Below are 18,708 nucleotides of genomic sequence, written 5' to 3'. Positions count from 1 at the left end.
AACAACACAAGCACATATGAATTGAACTCTAAAATAAACCGCGAGCCAATGGAGACTCTGGAGCAATGGAGTCATGTGATCAAATTTATGTTTCCCAAAGATCAATTTTGCAGCAGTATTTTGAATCAGTTGCAATCAATGAAAACATGTTTTTGTGATACTGAAGTAGATAACAGTACAATAATCGAGACGGGATAATATAATTGACTGAACTAATACATGAGAGAAAAATGATTTTACACTAACTGGTATTGATTGAGAGAATATTGAAAGCAAACTTGTTAAATCTACACTTGTGCCAACTCTGTGCTCTTTTAATTTGACTGTAGCTGTCAAGGTGTTTTTTTTCTTTTGTAACAAACCATCACAAAATCAGCTTTCTGAGTAACTAACTGTGTTGCAACAATCATACTTGATTAGACAGAATTGATTTTCTACCACTGTATTCCAATTTCAAAACTGTGCTTAAAGTTCTAAAAAAAAAAAAAGATTCTTATATAAGTAGTCATTTATTTAATGTCCTAGGTGTATTATATAAAGTACTTCTAATGGTGGGTGTCTTATCCTCAAGTATATGTAGGAAAAGAAGTCTAATCATTCTTCTCAATCTCTCCCTATACAAAATGTATCTACACAAAGGGGCAAATTCTATAAATGGCATCATGATTGTAGGTGGCGGTAGGCATAGGCAGTGGAACGCTTTTTGTTTGGGGGTGGGCTGAAAGCTCCACCCCAGACCCTGCCCAGTCTCTGCCCCAGACCCCATCCCATAATAGTACTAATTGTAATACAATTTTTTCCATTCATTTTTCATATATACATACAATATAATCTTATTAACAACACATAATGGTTAACCACAAAATCAAACTACACAAAGCACACTGTATGCTTCTCAACATTCATTCCTACCAGAACACCTGGCCTTGGTCACACATGCAGAACACAGATAACCCCTATGCAAATACGGGACCACAAACTAAAAGTACTAATATATAAAAAATTAAACCCTAAGATGCAAGGCTCTGCATACAATGCAACACCACAGAAACAGTGACATATGTCCCCTAATACTGTGCAAAATATGAAGACAGTAGATGTAATTTTTTTTAAAAACCTGATACATAACAATCACCAATTTACAAATTAACAACCAGTTCTCAGTCCATAAAAGAACATTACCTCCTATCCAATGACTTTCCAATTTCCTCAGAAGTTTTTCATGAGGTAGTTTGTCAAATGCTTTTTGATAATTCAAATACACAATATCAACCGGTTCACCTTTATTCATATGTTCATTCACCCCTTCAAAGAAATGTAGTAGATTGGTGAGGCAAAATTTCCCTTGATTTAAACCATGTGGCTCTCTCTCATTAATCCATGTTTACATTTTTGTTCTTTCATGTTGTTCTGTATAATAATCTCTACCATTTTACTTAGTACTGACGTCAGACTTGCCGGTCTTTAATTTCCCAGTTCACCTCTGAAACCCTTTTTAAAAATCAAAATCACATTGGCCACCCTCCAGTCTTCCGGTACTATGCTAGTTTTTAAAGAAAAATTACAAATTACTAACAATAGCTCTGCAAGTTCATTCTGGTCCAAGCAAAATTCTCACTGGAGTGCAAGAAAAGATATCAGATCCACTCCAGGTTTGTTCTATTAATCTCTTCACTTAGCCTCTGAACTGAGTAATTCTTCAGCGAATATCCATCTGAGTATGATAGTGGTGTATCATATCTCTACACTCATTAATAAAAGGTTAGAAACATAGAAACATAGAAATAGACGGCAGATAAGGGTCACGGCCCAACTAGTCTGCCCACCCCAATGACCCTCCCCTACCTTTCTCTGTGAATAGATCCCATGTGTCTATCCCATTTGGCCTTAAAATCAGGCACGCTGCTGGCCTCAATAACCTGAAGTGGAAGACTATTCCAGCGATCAACCACCCTTTCAGTGAAAAATTATTTCCTGGTGTCTTCGTGCAGTTTCCCGCCCCTGATTTTCCACGGATGCCCCCTTGTTGCCACGGGACCCTAACATCTACTAATATCCAAATTAATAAAGTGACTCTGGAACACAAAGCTGGATTTGGGATCTGAATGCATTCCTTACTCAACTCTTGAAACCTTTATTCTTACATTTGTCTCTGGTAGTGAGTGAGTTGTAGATATTTGTTGTGTGTCCACCTTACCTCCAACTCTTCTCCAACAGAGAGATGTTTTGTTCACACCCCATATTCTTAGCAGGTTCAGCTTTTCACTTAATTCAGTCCATAATTCTCATAACCTTTTACCCAAAATCAAATGCTTGTTAATGGAAACATACTTAGGATTGCAAACAAGCTGATGCAGAATCTTTCAGAGAGAACGTGTTCTCATAGCAAAACCACACAATAGTTTATTTTGAGCTAAAAAGGGTGGGTGACTTACCATACAAACATATCCTACCAAACTGGCTGGCAGACTTCATACTGCTGGGCTGGAACTTCAGGGGATAAGAAAAGCTGGAACTTCAGGGCATAGGAAAAGTTCACCAAGTAAGAGCAGTGATGTCAGTTGCCTGCCTTTACTTGGTGGCAGTGGAAGAAATTTGCAGAGCAGCCTTGTGGTCATCAGTTCACATTTTCACATTGCATTATTCCCTGTACAGTAAGGAGGTAGGTCCCAGGACCTTGTGGTAAAATAACCTGATTTAACAATAACCCACAATGATAACCCTCCAACCTTCAGTCTAAAAATTAGCTGCTCTGGGTAGACCATTCTAGATATTTCAATAAATGTGCTACTGGCAAGTATGGGATTTGCCACTAGTGTAGCTGATTTTTATTATATTTGTTCACAGAAAGTATTGCTGCTTATCTACAACAGAGGATCTTCATAGACAGAAGGATAATATCAGGCACACAATCTCACCCACAAGGAAGCAGACCTTGAAGCTTGCAAGTGCCTAGAGAACTACTAGGGCAGCCCTACATAGGAACACCTAAGCATATACTGTACAAAAAAAAAGGTCTGTCCAGTGGTGTACCTGCATTGGTTGTCCTCTGGGGTCAGATCATATCCTCCTCCAGGCAGTTGAAGGTGCATGAAATAAATGCATCAGTCAGCTGTGCTAGTCCCATGTCCTGGAACAAGAAGCTGATGCCAGAGGAGGTGGGGCCTTCAGAGTCAACAGCTGTGCACATCAGACTGTGGCCCTGTGGCTTCTCCTTGTACCTCCTTAATGGCTGTACCCAGGGTGGATCACCCTCACTGCCCCACCCTTGGTACACCATTGAGCTTTTGAGTGAAGTCTGCCACAGGTTTTGAGTAAAGTCTGCCACAGGCTGTGCTGTATTTATAATTATGAGTCCATTCTTCACAAGATACTTCTTGTAGAGCTTGTAGCTTCTACTGAAGTTTAATAGATTTAAACAGCAAAGCATTCCACATATATAGTTAAAATACAGATTCAGGCATAACCAGTTATTTACACTGTCAAACTCTACCTTCCTGAGTTAATCACTAGCAAGCCAACTTGCAAGAAGTTGATTGTCTCTGTCTTCAAAAGGAAAAGAGTCATAATTTTTCATTGGGTCTCATGAAAAAAAAAGAACAAAGAAGGAGATAATCAATATATGTTTCTATATGTTTCACGTTCAATGACTGTGTATGGGCGAGGGGGAGATTTTGAGGGAAGAATATGTTCTACCCAGCCAAATACCCGCTTCATATTTCTCACATCCAAATGCTCTAACAAATGTGGGTTAAGAAGCAATGGCCTAGTGGTTAGAGCTGCTGCCTCAGCACCCCCAAGGCTGTGAGCTCAATCCGAGCCTGCTCTCTGTCACTTTAGGCAAGCCACTCACCCTCCATTAGCCCAGGTACCACAGATAGATCATGAGCCTGCCAGGACAGATAGGGAAAATACTTAAAAGTACCTATTGTATGTTGTCTGTCTGGGGCACTGCATGCCTATTTGGCTGTGTTGTCAGGCTCCAATGTCAGCACAATGGTGAGCATGGGCTCCCAACTTTGTAGGCCCGGAGATGGATGTGCACCGTTCACCTGCAGTTGGGATCCTGAGGCTGTCTTTGGACGGCGACAGATTGGCATTGAGGGGATCGCCTGTGGCTTGCTTCCTCTCCCATCTTGCTACTGAACTGAACTTTTATTTTGCATCATTTTAATTTTTCATTACATTCTGCTTTCCGTTCTATTTATCTTTTATTGTGATTTAATATTGTTTCTTTTTCCCCTCACCATTCTTGGAATTTTGCTATATCTTTTTTTCTTTATCTTAATAATTGTTTACACAGTTACTTTAGCTAGATTGTGAGTCTTCGAGACAGATAGGGAAGTCTTAAGTACCTTTATTTTATTGTAACTGCTTAGATCTGTAATGTGCTTAAGTGGTATATCACATATGAATAAAAAACATAAATGTACAGTGCTGTGTATGCCTTTCAGCACTATAGAAATGATTTAATAGTAGTAGTAGTAGTAATACCTGATTACTATTCAATGTATTGCAAACCGCTTTGGGTGAATTTCTTCATGAAAAAGCAGTCAATCAATAAATAAAAGAAGACTAATTTATTATTATTTTTTTTTAATATAAAAACATTTTGCTGATACAGGCAGCATCAAAAGTATTGTCAACTTTTTATGAATAATTCTAATCTCTTCTTCAGTTGGAAGAAATGTGGAAATTATTCAGAGCTGTATTATTCATTCCATTGCTGTCCTCTCTGTCTCTCTTTACCCTCCTTGTAAGTTAATCCCTTTGAATGTAACTGAATTTTGACATAATCAATCACCATATAGCACTGAATTGGCTGGAGTTCAGTGTAGGGTTCAATGACACTTCATTAGATAAATTATTTTCTTATCCTTAGTGGAAGCAGAGCATCTGAGTAAACCCATTTGTCATATTTCAATGATTCTTGTAAACTAAGCAAATATACAGTACTGTATTTTTCTTTTTCTGTTCTTTATAGATAAATTAGAAAAAATAAGGGGGTATTTAATAATGATTAGTGTATGTTTGCTGTTGCAGAGCCCATAGGAATAAAATGGGACCTGTGGCAATGGCATGAGCTAACATTTAGTAAAAGATCCCCTTAGTTTTATAATAAACTGAAGACAATATCCAGGGCCTGGAGTTAGGGGAAAGCAAACAAGGCAGCTGCTCTGGGCCCCACACTTCTCAGGGCTTCAAAGTCCAGACATTTATTTATTCAATTTTATTCAATATCTTTCCCTCACCTTTCTGGACTCCTTTCAAAATCCAAATCTTCCTTTTCAGGGGAGCCCCAGTGTGACAGCCATTTACACAAGCTGCTGGTGGCTGCCCCGAAGCTTTCCCTCTGCAGCCATCTGACAAATATCAGTATATATAAGGAAAGTATATAATCATTTCAGTGATAGTTTCACAGGAAGAGGGATGAGTCTGTGGGTAAGCAGGAAACAGTGAAGTGTCAAAGCAGTTTTAAATGTCTTTGTAGTGGGAAATGGAGAACTGCATGGGTATAGAGCCGAAGGGAATCCTGCGGAACCTGTGTGGATCCTGCAGAGTTCCCCCAAAATCACAGGGATCCCACAGGAATGGAGGCACCTCAGGAGGCTCCCAAGAGTGTTACCTCACTAGCGGCTCCTTTTTCCTGCCCTTCAACTGTACTCATAGAAACATGATGTCAGATAAAGGCCAAATGACCCATCCAATCTGCCCATTCGCAGTAACCATTGTATATTCCTCTCTCTATGAGATCCCACGTGACTATCCCAGGCTTTCTTGAAATCAGACACAGTCTCTGTCTCCACCACCTCTACCAGGAGACTATTCCTTGAATTTACCACCCTTTCTGTAAAAAAGTACTTCCTTAGATTACTCCGCAGCCTATTACCTCTTAACTTCATCCTATGCCCTTTCATTCTAGAGCTTTCTTTCAAATGAAAGAGACTCGATTTGTGCAAATTTATATCACGTGGGTATTTAAACATCTCTATCATATCTCCCCTCTCCCGCCTTTCCTCCAAAGTGTACAGATTTAGATCTTTAAGTCTGTCCCCATACGCCTTATGACGAAGACCTCACACCATTTTAGTAGCCTTCATCTTACCCACTCCATCCTTTTTACCATATTTTTCGCTCCATAAGATGCACCTGATCATAAGATGCACCCTAGATTTAGAGAAGGAAAACAAGAAAAAAAACATTCTGAACCAAATTCTCCCTGCCAGGTTCTGTACCCAACCCTACACTCCTTGCCAAGCTTTGCACCCTGACCCCTTACCTGCCAGGCTCTGTACCCTCCTCCCCCCCTCTGGTGGCCTAGTGGTAGGCAGGGGCAGGGTACAGGGCAGGCAGGCAGGCAGGCCTAGTGGCCTACTGGAAGGCAGGCAGGAAGGCAGGTCCCATACCCCCCCAGTACCTTAAATCATCCCCCATTCCCCCATGTACCCCCAGTACCTTAAATCATCCCCATACTCTCCACGTACCCTCCAGTACCTTAAATCATCCCCCCATGCCCCCCACGTACCTCCCCAGTACCTCTCCCTATTCACCCTAGCATCCTTCTAGCTTTTGCAGTCACCTTTTCAACCTGTTTGACCACCTTAAGATCATCACATACAATCACACCTGAATCCCACTCTTCTGTCGTGCACTTAAGTTCTTCACTCCCTAAACTGTACTGTTCCCTCATGTTTTTGCAGCCAAAATGCATGACCTTGCATTTCTTAGCATTAAATTTTAGCTGCCAAATTTCAGACCATTCTTTAAGCTTTGACAGGACTTTCTTCATGCTATTCACACCATCCTGGGTGTCTACTCTATTGTAGATTTTGGTATAATTCGCAACGAGGCAAATCTTACCTGACAGCCCTGCAGTAATATTGTTTATAAAAATGTTAAAAAGAACAGGCCCAAGAACAGAACCTTGAGTCACACCACTGGTAACATCCCTTTCCTCAGAGCGATTTCCATTGATCACTACCCTCTGTCCCTTCCAGCCCATCATTTTGGGACCCATCCCAAGGGCATCCAGTTTATTTATTAGACGTCTGTGTGAACACTGTCAAAGACTTTGCTAATCTCTAAATACACCACATCTAGCGCACTCCCTCTAACAAATTCTCTGGTCACCCAGTCAAAGAAATTGATCAGATTTATGTAACAAGACCTACCTCTAGTGAATCCATGTTGCTTCCAGGCCTGTAATCCACAGGATTCCAGAAACTTAACCATTCTCTGTTTTAAAAGTGTTTCTATTAATTTATTTACCACAGAAGTCAGACTTGCTGGCCTGTATTTCCCTACTTCTTCCTTTCTTCCACTTTTATGTAGAAGGACCACATCCACCCTTCTCCAGTCCTCCATTCCAGTACTCGCTCATCCACAAAGCCAAGTGCAGCAGTCCATGCACGCCGCCTACAGCCGACCCAGATGTCCTCCCTCCAACATCAGAGGTGATGTCAGAGGGAAGTCTTCTGGGTTAGCCATGTGCAGCCTGCAGGAACCATCACCCGCAGCCCTGTGATGAAGCGAGTAAGGCACTAAGGAGATGGCCTACCTGGAGGCTCTGTCTGGTACACACTCATAGGAGGAGGCGCAAGTATTTGGACCACAGAAGGGAGAGAGTGAGCAAGCGAGCACATTGGGACAAAGGAGAGAGAGGGGGCATGAACTTGGGACAAAGGAAGGAGCACATTAGACATGGGAGAGACATGAACTTTGGGCAACATTTGGATGGAAGAAGAGAGGGAGGGGGCATGAACTTTGTACAAGCAAGGGAGGGAGGGAGGAAGGGGGAAAAAACTTTGGCCATAATATAGAGGAAGGGATAGAAAGAAATGCTGAGGTGGGGGAGGGAATAGAAAGGGAAAATTGTTAGGCACGGGTGTGTGAATGAGAGGTAAAGAGAGATGGTACACATGGGAAAAAGAAGAAAAGAGAGAATTGTTGGGCATAGGGAGGGAGATGAGTGAGGTACAGATGCATGGAAAAGAGAAAGATGAGAGGGAGAAAAGTTGGATATGGTAGTGGAAAGGAAAAAATGGGACAGATTAAAAGGGATGCAAGACGGAGGAATAGTGGACATGATTTTTATATATTACCTTGCAAAGTGGCCACCACACCATTTCACTCACTATGGAAAGTGTTATCATCTTTTTTCAAAAATTTTTACAGAAGTCTGGTGGACATTTTTGGCCCTTTTTGCAAAACCACATTAGCAATTTTCCTACGGCAAATGCACCCAACAGTGGTTTAGCGAAGGTGACCAGTGTCCAGGGCAGTGGCGCCCCTCTCCTACCCTCTTCGCTGTCTACCCTGCCACACGCAAGCGCCCATGCCCCTCACCCGTAACTTTTTAACTTTGGTGCAAGCATCAATGAACGTGTTGCCGCATCAGCTTCGGAGCTCTCTCTGATGTCACTTCCTCCCAGAAGTGACATCAGAGAAAGTGCTGAAGTCGACATGGGTAAGTTTGTCGCTGCTTGTGCTTAACTTAAAAAGGTAGGGAGAATGGGCGCGGGTGCACTCGTGCAGCAAGGGGAGAAGTGTGAAGGGAGGACATAGAGGAGGAGGGTTGCCGGCACCCCGAGAAAGACCGTGCCTGGGACAAACCACCCCTTTTGCACCCCTCTTACTACACCACTGGCACCCAAGTTCATTCAATTCCTAAGGGCTTCGGTGCATTTTCTATGGGAGAATTGCTACCGTGACTTTGTGAAAAGGAGCCCTTTAATTGTTATTGCATTTTCCCTTCTTCTTTCTTTTTCCTTTCCAAACTAAAGGCCCCTTTTACAAAGCCATGGTAGTGGTTTTCATGTGGCAAATGCAACAAAGTTCATCTCATTCAATTTATATGGGCTTCATCACATGTGCTGAACCGCAAATCACTACTGTGGCTTTGTAAAAGGGACTCTAAGAAGTATATTCCACATGCAGTGAATTTTACTTACTGGAATAATTATTCCTTTATTTTGATATAAATTTGAAACATTATTAGAATCACATGTCTTTTGAGCTAAAATATGTTTCAGACTGTGTGTGGGAATATGATAGTCAGTACAAATCATTAGACTGAATGAAACCTTTTTCAATTCAGCATACTTGACAGCTGGTATTCTCTCAAGACCTGTTGACTCACAAGTCACAATGATGAGGATGAATCCAATGGTGCCAAAACTTGGAATATGTTTCAATGACTTTCTGGCAAAAGGCAGAGATTCCCTGTGAGCATGTGTTGTACCTTCTGCATTCCCATGGCCATGTGGGGTAACCCCAGATGGCCATATTTATATCTTCAATTTTCTATACCATTCTCCCCATGGAGCTCAAAATGGTTTTGCATGAATTTATTTAGGCACTCAAGCATTTTTCCCTGCCTGTCCTGGTGGGCTCACAATCTATCTATTGTACCTGAGGCAATGGGGGGATTAAGTGACTTGCCCAGGGTCACAAGGAGCAGTATGGGTTTGAACCCATAAACTCAGAATGCTTAGGTTGTAGCTTTAACCACCGCACCACACACTCCCTGCCAGCTTCTTTTCATTTTATCTCATTAATTTTTCTAGCAATATCCTAAAATAAGGCTAGTGAGTCAAATTTTATTCAGAATGCAACTGAAGATGTTAGTTGTAGACCTTCATAAAGACTACTGATGCTTAGGTGTGAAGGATGCATTGGCTAGTCTAGAATTGGAGTCTTGCTGGTTTTGAGACTGACAATTAGCCCTCTGAGTTACTGGAATAATCTGAGGAATGTGAGTGGAGAAATAATGACTTTTACCCAGGAAATCAGACTGATTTTTTTGACTGAAAAAAAGAGATATTGCTGGGAACAGAGGTGTTCATAAAGGTTTGATGGCTATTTAGCCATGCCTCTAGGCATGGTCAGAAACACGACACATCATGCAAAGAAAATCATGCTGAGAATTATTTTGTACATGAAGGCAGGAAAACCCTAAGTCAAGTTAGGTGCCGGTAGGCATGATTCTGTAAATGGAGCCTAGTGGTTGATTGATAACCACGCTGAGTGGTGCCTAGGAGTTAGGTGCCTTTTATAGAATCAGGTCTTAAATGCTATTTTATAAATGGCATCCAACTCAGAGTAGACAGGCAGACAGAAGAACACCTCACATTTTATTGATTTATGCACACTGTCCAGTCATGTTTTAAGTATGGCATCTTTATTTTATCACCCCCCTCACAAAATATTGTCTCTGACTAATCAACCTTCTTAATAGTTGATGGACTGTATATGAATGAATTACTCCTCCTGGTAACCAATTTGATATACAGTATACCATATTTAGGGAAAAGGTGACCTCAAGTGCTTGCAGTTATTTTGACTATAGAACTAGTCTTGTCAATATAGCTGTAATGCAAGCTATCATTGGTCCCTTAAATCCCCCTTTCTTTTTATTTGTTTTCTTTCTTTTTTGTACTTTTTTATAACAAATTTTTCTAATTTAATATTGATTTCCATTAAATAGATTAAATGTTATTTGTTTCCAATAAATTAAATTAATATATCATCCAGAACAGTAACCTCGATGTCTATTAGAGGATTAACAAGCCTTCCGTTTAGGAATTATACGTAGGGCTCCTTTTATCAAGCCGTGTTAGCGGGGTTAACGTGCGTGACTTTTCATCACACATTAACCCCCGCACTGGCCTAAAAACTACCGCCTGCTCAAGGGAGGCGGTAGCGGCTAGTGCGGCTGGCGGTTTAGTGCGCGTTAAACCGCTAGCGCGGCTTGATAAAAGGAGCCCTTAGCTTTTGTTTTCCTCGTCTGGCTTTATGTATAGCTAACAATGCCACCTGCTTGCTGTACTTAATGATGATATTTGAGGGCTCGACAGAGCGTCCCCGTTTCACTCTGCGCAGAGCTTCTTCAGGAGAATCTCGTCAATTAAATTGTTGGTTCCATTTTTATCCATGCTTGCCTGATCCATTTCTGCCTTATGACATCAGCTGATTGATTTGGTTATAAGTTTTATTTTGGAACATACTTTATTTCAATATAGTTTGCATGTTTATGCCATTTTCTTTGATTTATATTGCTATATGTTTAAATGCTGTCTTTTATCAATGTATATTCCTATATTTTAAGTTCTTGTAAACCGTGCCGAGCTCCACATCAGTGGAGATGATGCGGTATATAAACTTAAGGTTTAGTTTAGTTTAGTATATGCCTCATGATATGTGCATTATGATTTTAAATGGGTTTTTTTATGTGTTACATATTTTTGAATAGTTTCCATTGAGAAAGGTGTTTCCTATATGCCGAAACAGGGATCCATGTTGGGACCACCGTTTCAAATAAAAACTTTATCATTGGTTGAAAAGACACCTGCCTTGCCTTGTCTGTTTGACTGTCCAACTCAGTGCTATTTTTAGAATAGTGCTCAGCATTTATGTTTGTTGCCGTCAAAATTTGGGCACCATCTACTGAATCCAGCTCATAATGCTGCTGATAGTGTTATCCAATAAATGCCAGTGAGGTCCAGGTGGTGGGCTGGGTGGGTGAGTGAGAGTCAGGGCAGACCTAGAAGTGAGCTGGGCACCACAGATATTCAGTGCTGGTCTCTGCATAGTGAACTGCATATAATGCTGTCCTAACTACACACTGAATATTGGCTGTATATGGATAACTTTCAGGCACCCCAAAACACCCAGATATTCAGTGCTAGCTTCTATGCAGGTAATAGCATTGAATACCTGGGCTGTCAGCACTTACAAAAACGCTGACCATCACAAACTGACCCCATGAGACTTGGGGCTCCTTTTACAAAGGTGCACTAGCGTTTTTAGCGCACGCACAAGATTAGCGTGCGCTAGCCAAAAAATTACTGCCTGCTTAAAAGGAGGCGGTAGCGGCTAGCACGCGCGGCATTTTAGTGTACGCTAAGTGTGCGCTAAAACTTAGCGCACCTTTGTAAAAGGAGCCCTTGGGCTTTTTAATGGATACATAGTAACATAGTAAATGAAAGTAGATAAAGGCCTGAATGGTCCATCTAGTCTGCCCAGTTCTCTTTGATGAATTTATGGTGATTTGGCATATTGAATGTGTATATGAAATGTATACTACTAGTAGTAGAAATACTTCATTGCTGTGGGTATTATTTGTATGATAATTACAGGATAGGCCTAAACATTAATTACTTTAGTATTTTTTTTAAAATGAATTAAGTTGATGTTCCCTCCTGACTTGCCAGAAAGAATACAAAAGATTTAACATAAAATACAAGTTGTGTTTTTCCTTATTGCATTCAATTACATCTTTGTTAAAAGGGGTTTTAAGCTATTGACTTATGCTATATGCTGCTCCCTTTCTCCAGGTAGTCTGTTAACCACACTGAAGTGCTACAGATATATGTAAGCTATAAGCATTGCATTAGTAATGGTATAATATAGTAGATGATGGCAAAAAGAACCATTGAACCATCCAGTCTGCCCAGTTATTTCTATCCACATTTGTTACTAATTAATACAAAAAAATGTGTGCTACAAGTTAGTCAAGCATCTGGTTCTGTAAAAGATACACTTTCTGGACCTTCTAGACTTCAGTTGTGAAAATCCATTAAAGGGTAAACAGCTGTGTGCTGAGGCCTTCAGGGATACCTTGCCATCCATCCATTCTGCATCTGAGGGTACTCAGTGCTCCCTTCAGGATTGCCTCTTCAGCAAGCAGTATCATTTAAGAAATGTGTACCAATGACGACAGGATGAGCAGTCCAAGATCCCTTCTGCAGGGAGGACAGGCAGGCTTCTGGAAATATTCCAAATTGTCTGAGAGTATCTAGGGATACAGTCATGGCTTTAGCCATTTCATACAGACCTTCTAAGGTGTCTCAATTGTGGTTTAGACACTAAAGCCTCGATTTTAGACCTAAAGCTCTCTATTACTTATTATGTGGCCTTATGGGCTGCATTATACCTTTCCTCTGCAGGTGTGCAAGGCTGCAGGAAAGGCATCATGAGCTCTGGGAGCAAGGGTAGCCCTTATCACATAGCAAGAGAGAAGAAGGAGAAAGGAAGGCTTCTAAGAAAGAGTTGCCCAAGCAGGAAAAAAGGTAAGAAGAAAGTTTTTATCTCGTATTTAAGCAGGAGTAATCATTGTCCGCATGCAGTCTACTCTTTACACTTAGGAACCTGGCAGAAGCCAATAAATTTAATTACAGTATTCATAATTTGCAGTCAGAGTATATGAACATGCTTCCAGTCTCAGTATACTGTATAATTGTTATCCCAGGACAAGCAGGCAGGTATTCTCACATATGGGTGATGTCATCGACGGAGCCCGGATGCGGACGCCTCACAAGCAGACTTGCTTGAAGAAACTCAAAGTTTCGAGTTGTCCGCACCGCGCATGCGCAAGTGCCTTCCCGCCCAGCGTAGGGCGTGTCTCCTCAGTTCTCAGTTTTCCGTGGAGCCGAGAAGTCCGTCTTTGACTCTCTGCGTTAACTTTGTTACTTGTGCCTTCTCTGAACCGCGGTTTATTATTTTTTTCCTTATTTTCTTTATTTTATTTTCAGTTTTTTTTGTTTTTTTTTTAATTTCTTCTTCCGTTCGTTTTCCGGGACAGGCTGCTCGGCCGCAGCCTGAGGGCTTTGATATTTTCACTTCTATGTCCTGGCCTGTCACGGGCATCAAGAAGTGTGACAAGTGTCAGCACGCGATCTCTCTTACGGACTCACACCGTCGCTGCCTCAAGTGCCTTGGGCCTAAACATCATCTTAGATCATGCCTGCGCTGTCAAATGCTCCAGCCTCGAGCTTTCAATCATCGTTGAATTTTGGTGGATGAGCTCTTCGAGATGGAATCTTCTACTGATCCCTCAACTTCAAAGGCAACCTCGGCCTCGACTCCTACCGAAGTTCCTCCTGCTTCTACTGCTTCCACCTCGAGCCTCATCAGATCTTCGTCATTTGCAGCGGCTCTTTCTTTGACAACATCTGCTGTATCTTCCCTTGTTTCCTCAGATCAGATAGCTCAGCAGTCGGTTCCAGCGGTAGTGATTAAAGTGCTTAAGACTTCCAAGTCGAAGCACACTCACACTACCTCAAAGGAACCTCCAGCCAAGGCAGGTGGTCCGGTTTCAGACGCGGATCCATCCTTGCCGGCTTCTTTCCAGACCATGTTGGAGAAGTAGTTCATTCAGTTCCTTACTAATATGGGACCGAAGCTTCTTCTTCTTATCCAGCCTGGGCATTCAGCAGTCTCCCACAAGGTCGAGCTGCTTCCACTGCCTCAGGCTGACCTTCCACACTCTCTGCAGGGAGCAGAGTCTCTGCAAGTATCTAGTCTGGCATCAGTGCATATACAGCAAGGAGCAGATTCTTTGCAAATGCCTCGGAAGGAATCCTCACACTCTATACAAGGAGCAGAGTCTTTGGGAGTGCATCGAGGTTCCTCCACTAAGCCTCTGGAGCTTCGATCTGCAGCCTCAAGTCCCATACATTCGTTGATACCATCGTCTGCTTCCATCTCCGAGGCGAAGTCTCCTCGATCTTCGAGATCTGCTTCCAGGCATAGTTCTCATCAATGATCGAGGCCTTCTTCGAGGCATCCTTCCAGGCATAGATCTTCTTCTAAAGAAAGACCTTCTTCCATTAAGCCTCAATTTACTCGAACCTCGACTAGACCACTGACTCCTCATTCGAGGTCTCCAATGCCGTACCTCGAGGATGTCCCGGTTTCGATTGCCTCGTCCAAGTCACCATATTCCTTTGATGCCTTTTTTCCTGCCGAAGCTTCATCTTCGACCCAGGCTGCCTTGACGTCCTTGAGTCCTTCTCGAGGCAAAGCATTGGCAGATCAGCTATCTTTCTCATCTTTTCTTCGTCAGGTGGCTGTGAACTTGGACCTTCAATTAGATACTGGCTCCAAATACTCTAAGGAGTATCTCAGTCATGCATCTTCCTCAACCTCCAGCAGAGTCTCTTAAACTTCCACTTCATAAGCTTTTGAATCAGACTTTTGGTCGATGCATGGAAACACCTTTTTCCATACCAGCTGTTCCAGGAAAATTGGACTCTAGGTATAAAACTGTGCACCTAGCTTGGCCTCCACGTGTGCGGGTCGCTGGAATAGATGGACCTAGGGCCTGATCCGGTGAAGGCGTTTCTTATGTTCTTATGTAATATTCTTATGTTTGACAACTCACAGTTATCTCATCAATCCCTGCTTGTCGAGTTCTCCTTAAAGAGGTCCCATCCTTCCAAGGTATATGCCACCATTACTCCTGGAATGGAAGGGAAAACTATGGACAAATTCGGACGTCGCATCTATCAAAATGCCATGATGTCCTCTAAAGTCCTCAATTATAATTTTCAATTCATCACTTATTTTGAATTTCTTATTTCTCTATTGCCAAAGTTTTTAACTTATCTGGATACTCAAAAGCATTTTGAATTTCAAGAAGTCCTGGCTTCTTTATCCCAACTCAGATTGCATCTCCTGTAGTCATCTTACGATGCCTTCGAGTTGTCTGCCTAGGCAGCTACTTGTTCTGTGGCTATGCGTCGTCTTGCTTGGCTTCGTACCATTGACATGGACCCTAATCTTCAAGACCGCTTGGCTAATATCCCTTGTGACGGCAATGACCTCTTCGATAAATCCATCGAGGCAGCCACCAAGAAATTGTCTGACCATGAGAAATCCTTTGCTTCTATTGTCAGACCCAAGCCGAAGCCAGCTCCTGCAAAACCTGCACGCCCTGCTCCTATCTATCAGTGGCGTTTTACTCCGAGGACGGCTCCTTATAATCGCCCTCTAAAGAAACAGCAGCCTCAGATACAACAGAAACCTCAACCTTCTGCTGCACCTAAGGCTACTCAGCCTTTTTGACTGTTTAAAACAGAGCATAACCTCCTCTATCTCATTTTCCCCCTATAGGAGGTTGTCTCCATCATTTCTACCACCGATGGATGATAATTACATCCGACCTCTGGGTACTTTCCATCATCAGGGAAGGATATTCTCTTCATTTCTCTCAGATTCCACCAGAGATTCCTCCAAGAGAGTATCCTTCCAATCCATCCCAGATTGTCCTTCTTCTTCAGGAAGCTCAAGCTCTGCTTCGCCTCCATGCCATCGAACCAGTTCCCTTGGAACAGCAGAACAGGGGGTTTTACTCCCATTACTTCCTTGTTCTGAAGTAGATGAGCGATCTGCGACCCATTCTAGATCTCAGGGCTCTCAACAAATTTCTAATCAAAGAAAAGTTTTGCATGTTGTCCCTGGCATCCCTTTATCCCCTTCTCAAGCAGAGCGACTGGTTATGCTCTCTGGATTTCAAGGAGGCCTACACTCATATCCCCATTCATCCGGCCTCCCGTCATTATCTCAGCTTTCGGGTGGGGAATCTGCATTTTCAATACAGAGTACTACCCTTCGGCATGGCTTCGTCTCCCAGAGTGTTCACCAAGTGCCTGGTAGTGGTAGCAGTAGCTCTAAGAAATCATGGTCTTCAGGTATTTCCCTACCTAGACGACTGGCTCATCAAAGATTCCACATCTCAAGGGGTTATTGTAGCGACCCAACAGACTACCTGGTTCCTACAAAGTCTGGGATTCATAATCAACTTTCCCAAATCTCAACTTCAGCCCTCACAGAATCTACAGTTCATTGGAGCTGTTCTGGACACTGTCCAACTCAGAGCATTCCTTCCACAACAACGTCTGGAAGTTCTTCTTCAACTCTGTCATACAGTGTCTTCCCGCTCTTCCATCTCAACGAGACACATGATGGTACTTCCGGGTCACATGGCCTCCACAGTGCATGTGACTCCTTTTGCCAGACTTCACCTCAGACTTCCTCAGTGGACCCTGGCATCTCAATGGACGCAAGTTTGCGACCCTCCTTCTCAACACATCTCAGTCACTCCTTCATTGAAGAAGTCTCTCCGTTGGTAGATGCTCTCTTCCAATCTTTCCAGAGGCTTGCTTTTTCAAACGCCCCCCCATCAGAATGTCCTTATGACAAACTCTTCAACCTAAGCTTGGAGCGCTCATCTCGATGGTCTCCGTACTAAAGGCCTATAGTCCAGTATAGATCGTCAGTGTCATATCAATCTGTTGGAATTCAGAGCGATCCTCAAAGCTCTCAGTGCTTTTCAACATCTGCTTCACAACCAAGTAGTCCTCATTCAGACGGACAGCCAAGTCGCCTTGTATTATGTCAACAAACAAGGAGGGATGGGGTCTGCCTCCTTTTGTCAAGAAGCTTTGAATGTTTGGGTCTGGGCAATCCGCCACAACACCTTCCTCAAAGCTGTCTACATTCAAAGGGTGAAGAATTGCTTGGCGGACAACTTGAGTCGTCTCCTGCAGCCTCACGAGTGGACACTCCATTCTGCCACTCTTCATCACATTTTTTCACTGTGGGGAGTGCGTCAAATAGACCTCTTTGCAGCTCCCCACAACTACAAACTGCCTCAATTCTGCTCCAGGATATACTCTCCTCATCGCCTCGAGGCAGATGCTTTTCTTCTGGAATGGTCAAATCTTTTCCTCTATGCATTCCCTCTCATTCTCAAGACTCTGGTCAAGTTGAAGAATTATCATGCCACCATGATTCTAATTGCTCCTCAGTGGCCGAGACAACCTTGGTACTCCCTTCTACTTTAACTCAGCAGCAGGAAGCCATACCTTCTACCAGTTTTCCTTCTCTGCTTACACAGAGTCAAGGATCTCTACTTCATCCCAACCTGCAGTCCCTATACTTGACAGCTTGGTACCTCTCAACATAACTCCTCTTCAGTTTTCTCAATCTGTAAGAGATGTTTTAGAAGCCTCTAGGAAGCCTACCACTAGACAATGCTATCACCAAAAGTGGACTAGATTTTCTACGTGGTGTTTTTCTCATCATAAGGAGCCTCAGCATTCCTTCTTATGTTCTGTTTTGGACTATCTTTTGCACTTATCCAATTCTGGCCTCAAATCTACATCTATCCGAGTCCATCTCAGTGCAATTGCGGCTTTCCATCAGCCTATTGAAGGGAAACCCCTTTCTGCTCATCTAGTGGTTTCCAAATTCATGAAATGACTTTTCAATGTCAAACCTCCTCTCAAACCACCTCCTGTGGTTTGGGACCTCAATGTTGTCCTTTCTCAACTCATGAAGCCTCCATTTGAACCAATTGATAAGGCTCATCTGAAGTATCTTACTTGGAAAGTGATGTTTCTCATAGCCCTCACTTTTGCTCAACGAGTTAGTGAGCTGAAAGCTTTAGTTGCTGACCCACTGTTCACAGTGTTCCATCATGACAAAGTGGTTCTTCGTACTTATCCTAAATTCCTTCTTAAAGTGGTCTCGGAATTTCATCCCAACCAATCCATTGTTCTTCCAGTGTTTTTTCCAAAGCCTCATTCTCATCCTGGAGAAGTTGCTCTTCATACTCTGGACTGTAAATGTGCTTTACCTTCTATTTAGAACGCACCAAACCACACAGAACTGCTCCTCAACTTTTTGTCTCCTTCGATCCCAATAAGTTGGGTCATCCTATATCTAAGCATACCATCTCCAACTGGATGGCGGCTTGTATCTCATTCTGCTATGCCCAAGCTGGATTACCCCTTCACAGTAAAGTCACAGCCCATAAGGTTAGAACTATGGCAGCTTCAGTAGCTTTCCTCAGATCTACACCTATTGAGGAAATTTGTAGAGCCGCTACTTGGTCCTCGGTTCATACCTTCACTTCTCACTATT

At 42.5% G+C, this 18,708-nt stretch overlaps 1 protein-coding gene across 9 annotated transcripts in view; it reads left to right on the top strand.

Annotated features, from left to right (window-relative positions):
• PCDH7 (protocadherin 7) overlaps positions 1–18,708 on the top strand; it is a 922,726-nt gene that overhangs the window by 782,138 nt on the left and 121,880 nt on the right. For 3 of the 9 annotated variants that reach the window (XM_033947780.1, XM_033947772.1, XM_033947848.1), the window contains one exon: positions 12,948–13,070. The exons of the other annotated variants lie outside the window; for them this stretch is intronic. In XM_033947780.1, the coding sequence (XP_033803671.1) occupies positions 12,948–13,070 (123 nt within the window). The remainder of the gene's footprint in view (positions 1–12,947; positions 13,071–18,708) is intronic. 9 annotated transcript variants of the gene reach the window in all.

This window comes from Geotrypetes seraphini, chromosome 1 (genome assembly GCF_902459505.1).
Source record: "Geotrypetes seraphini chromosome 1, aGeoSer1.1, whole genome shotgun sequence".
Taxonomy (NCBI): Eukaryota; Metazoa; Chordata; class Amphibia; order Gymnophiona; family Dermophiidae; genus Geotrypetes; species Geotrypetes seraphini.
This window is presented reverse-complemented; position numbering and strand designations above follow the sequence as displayed.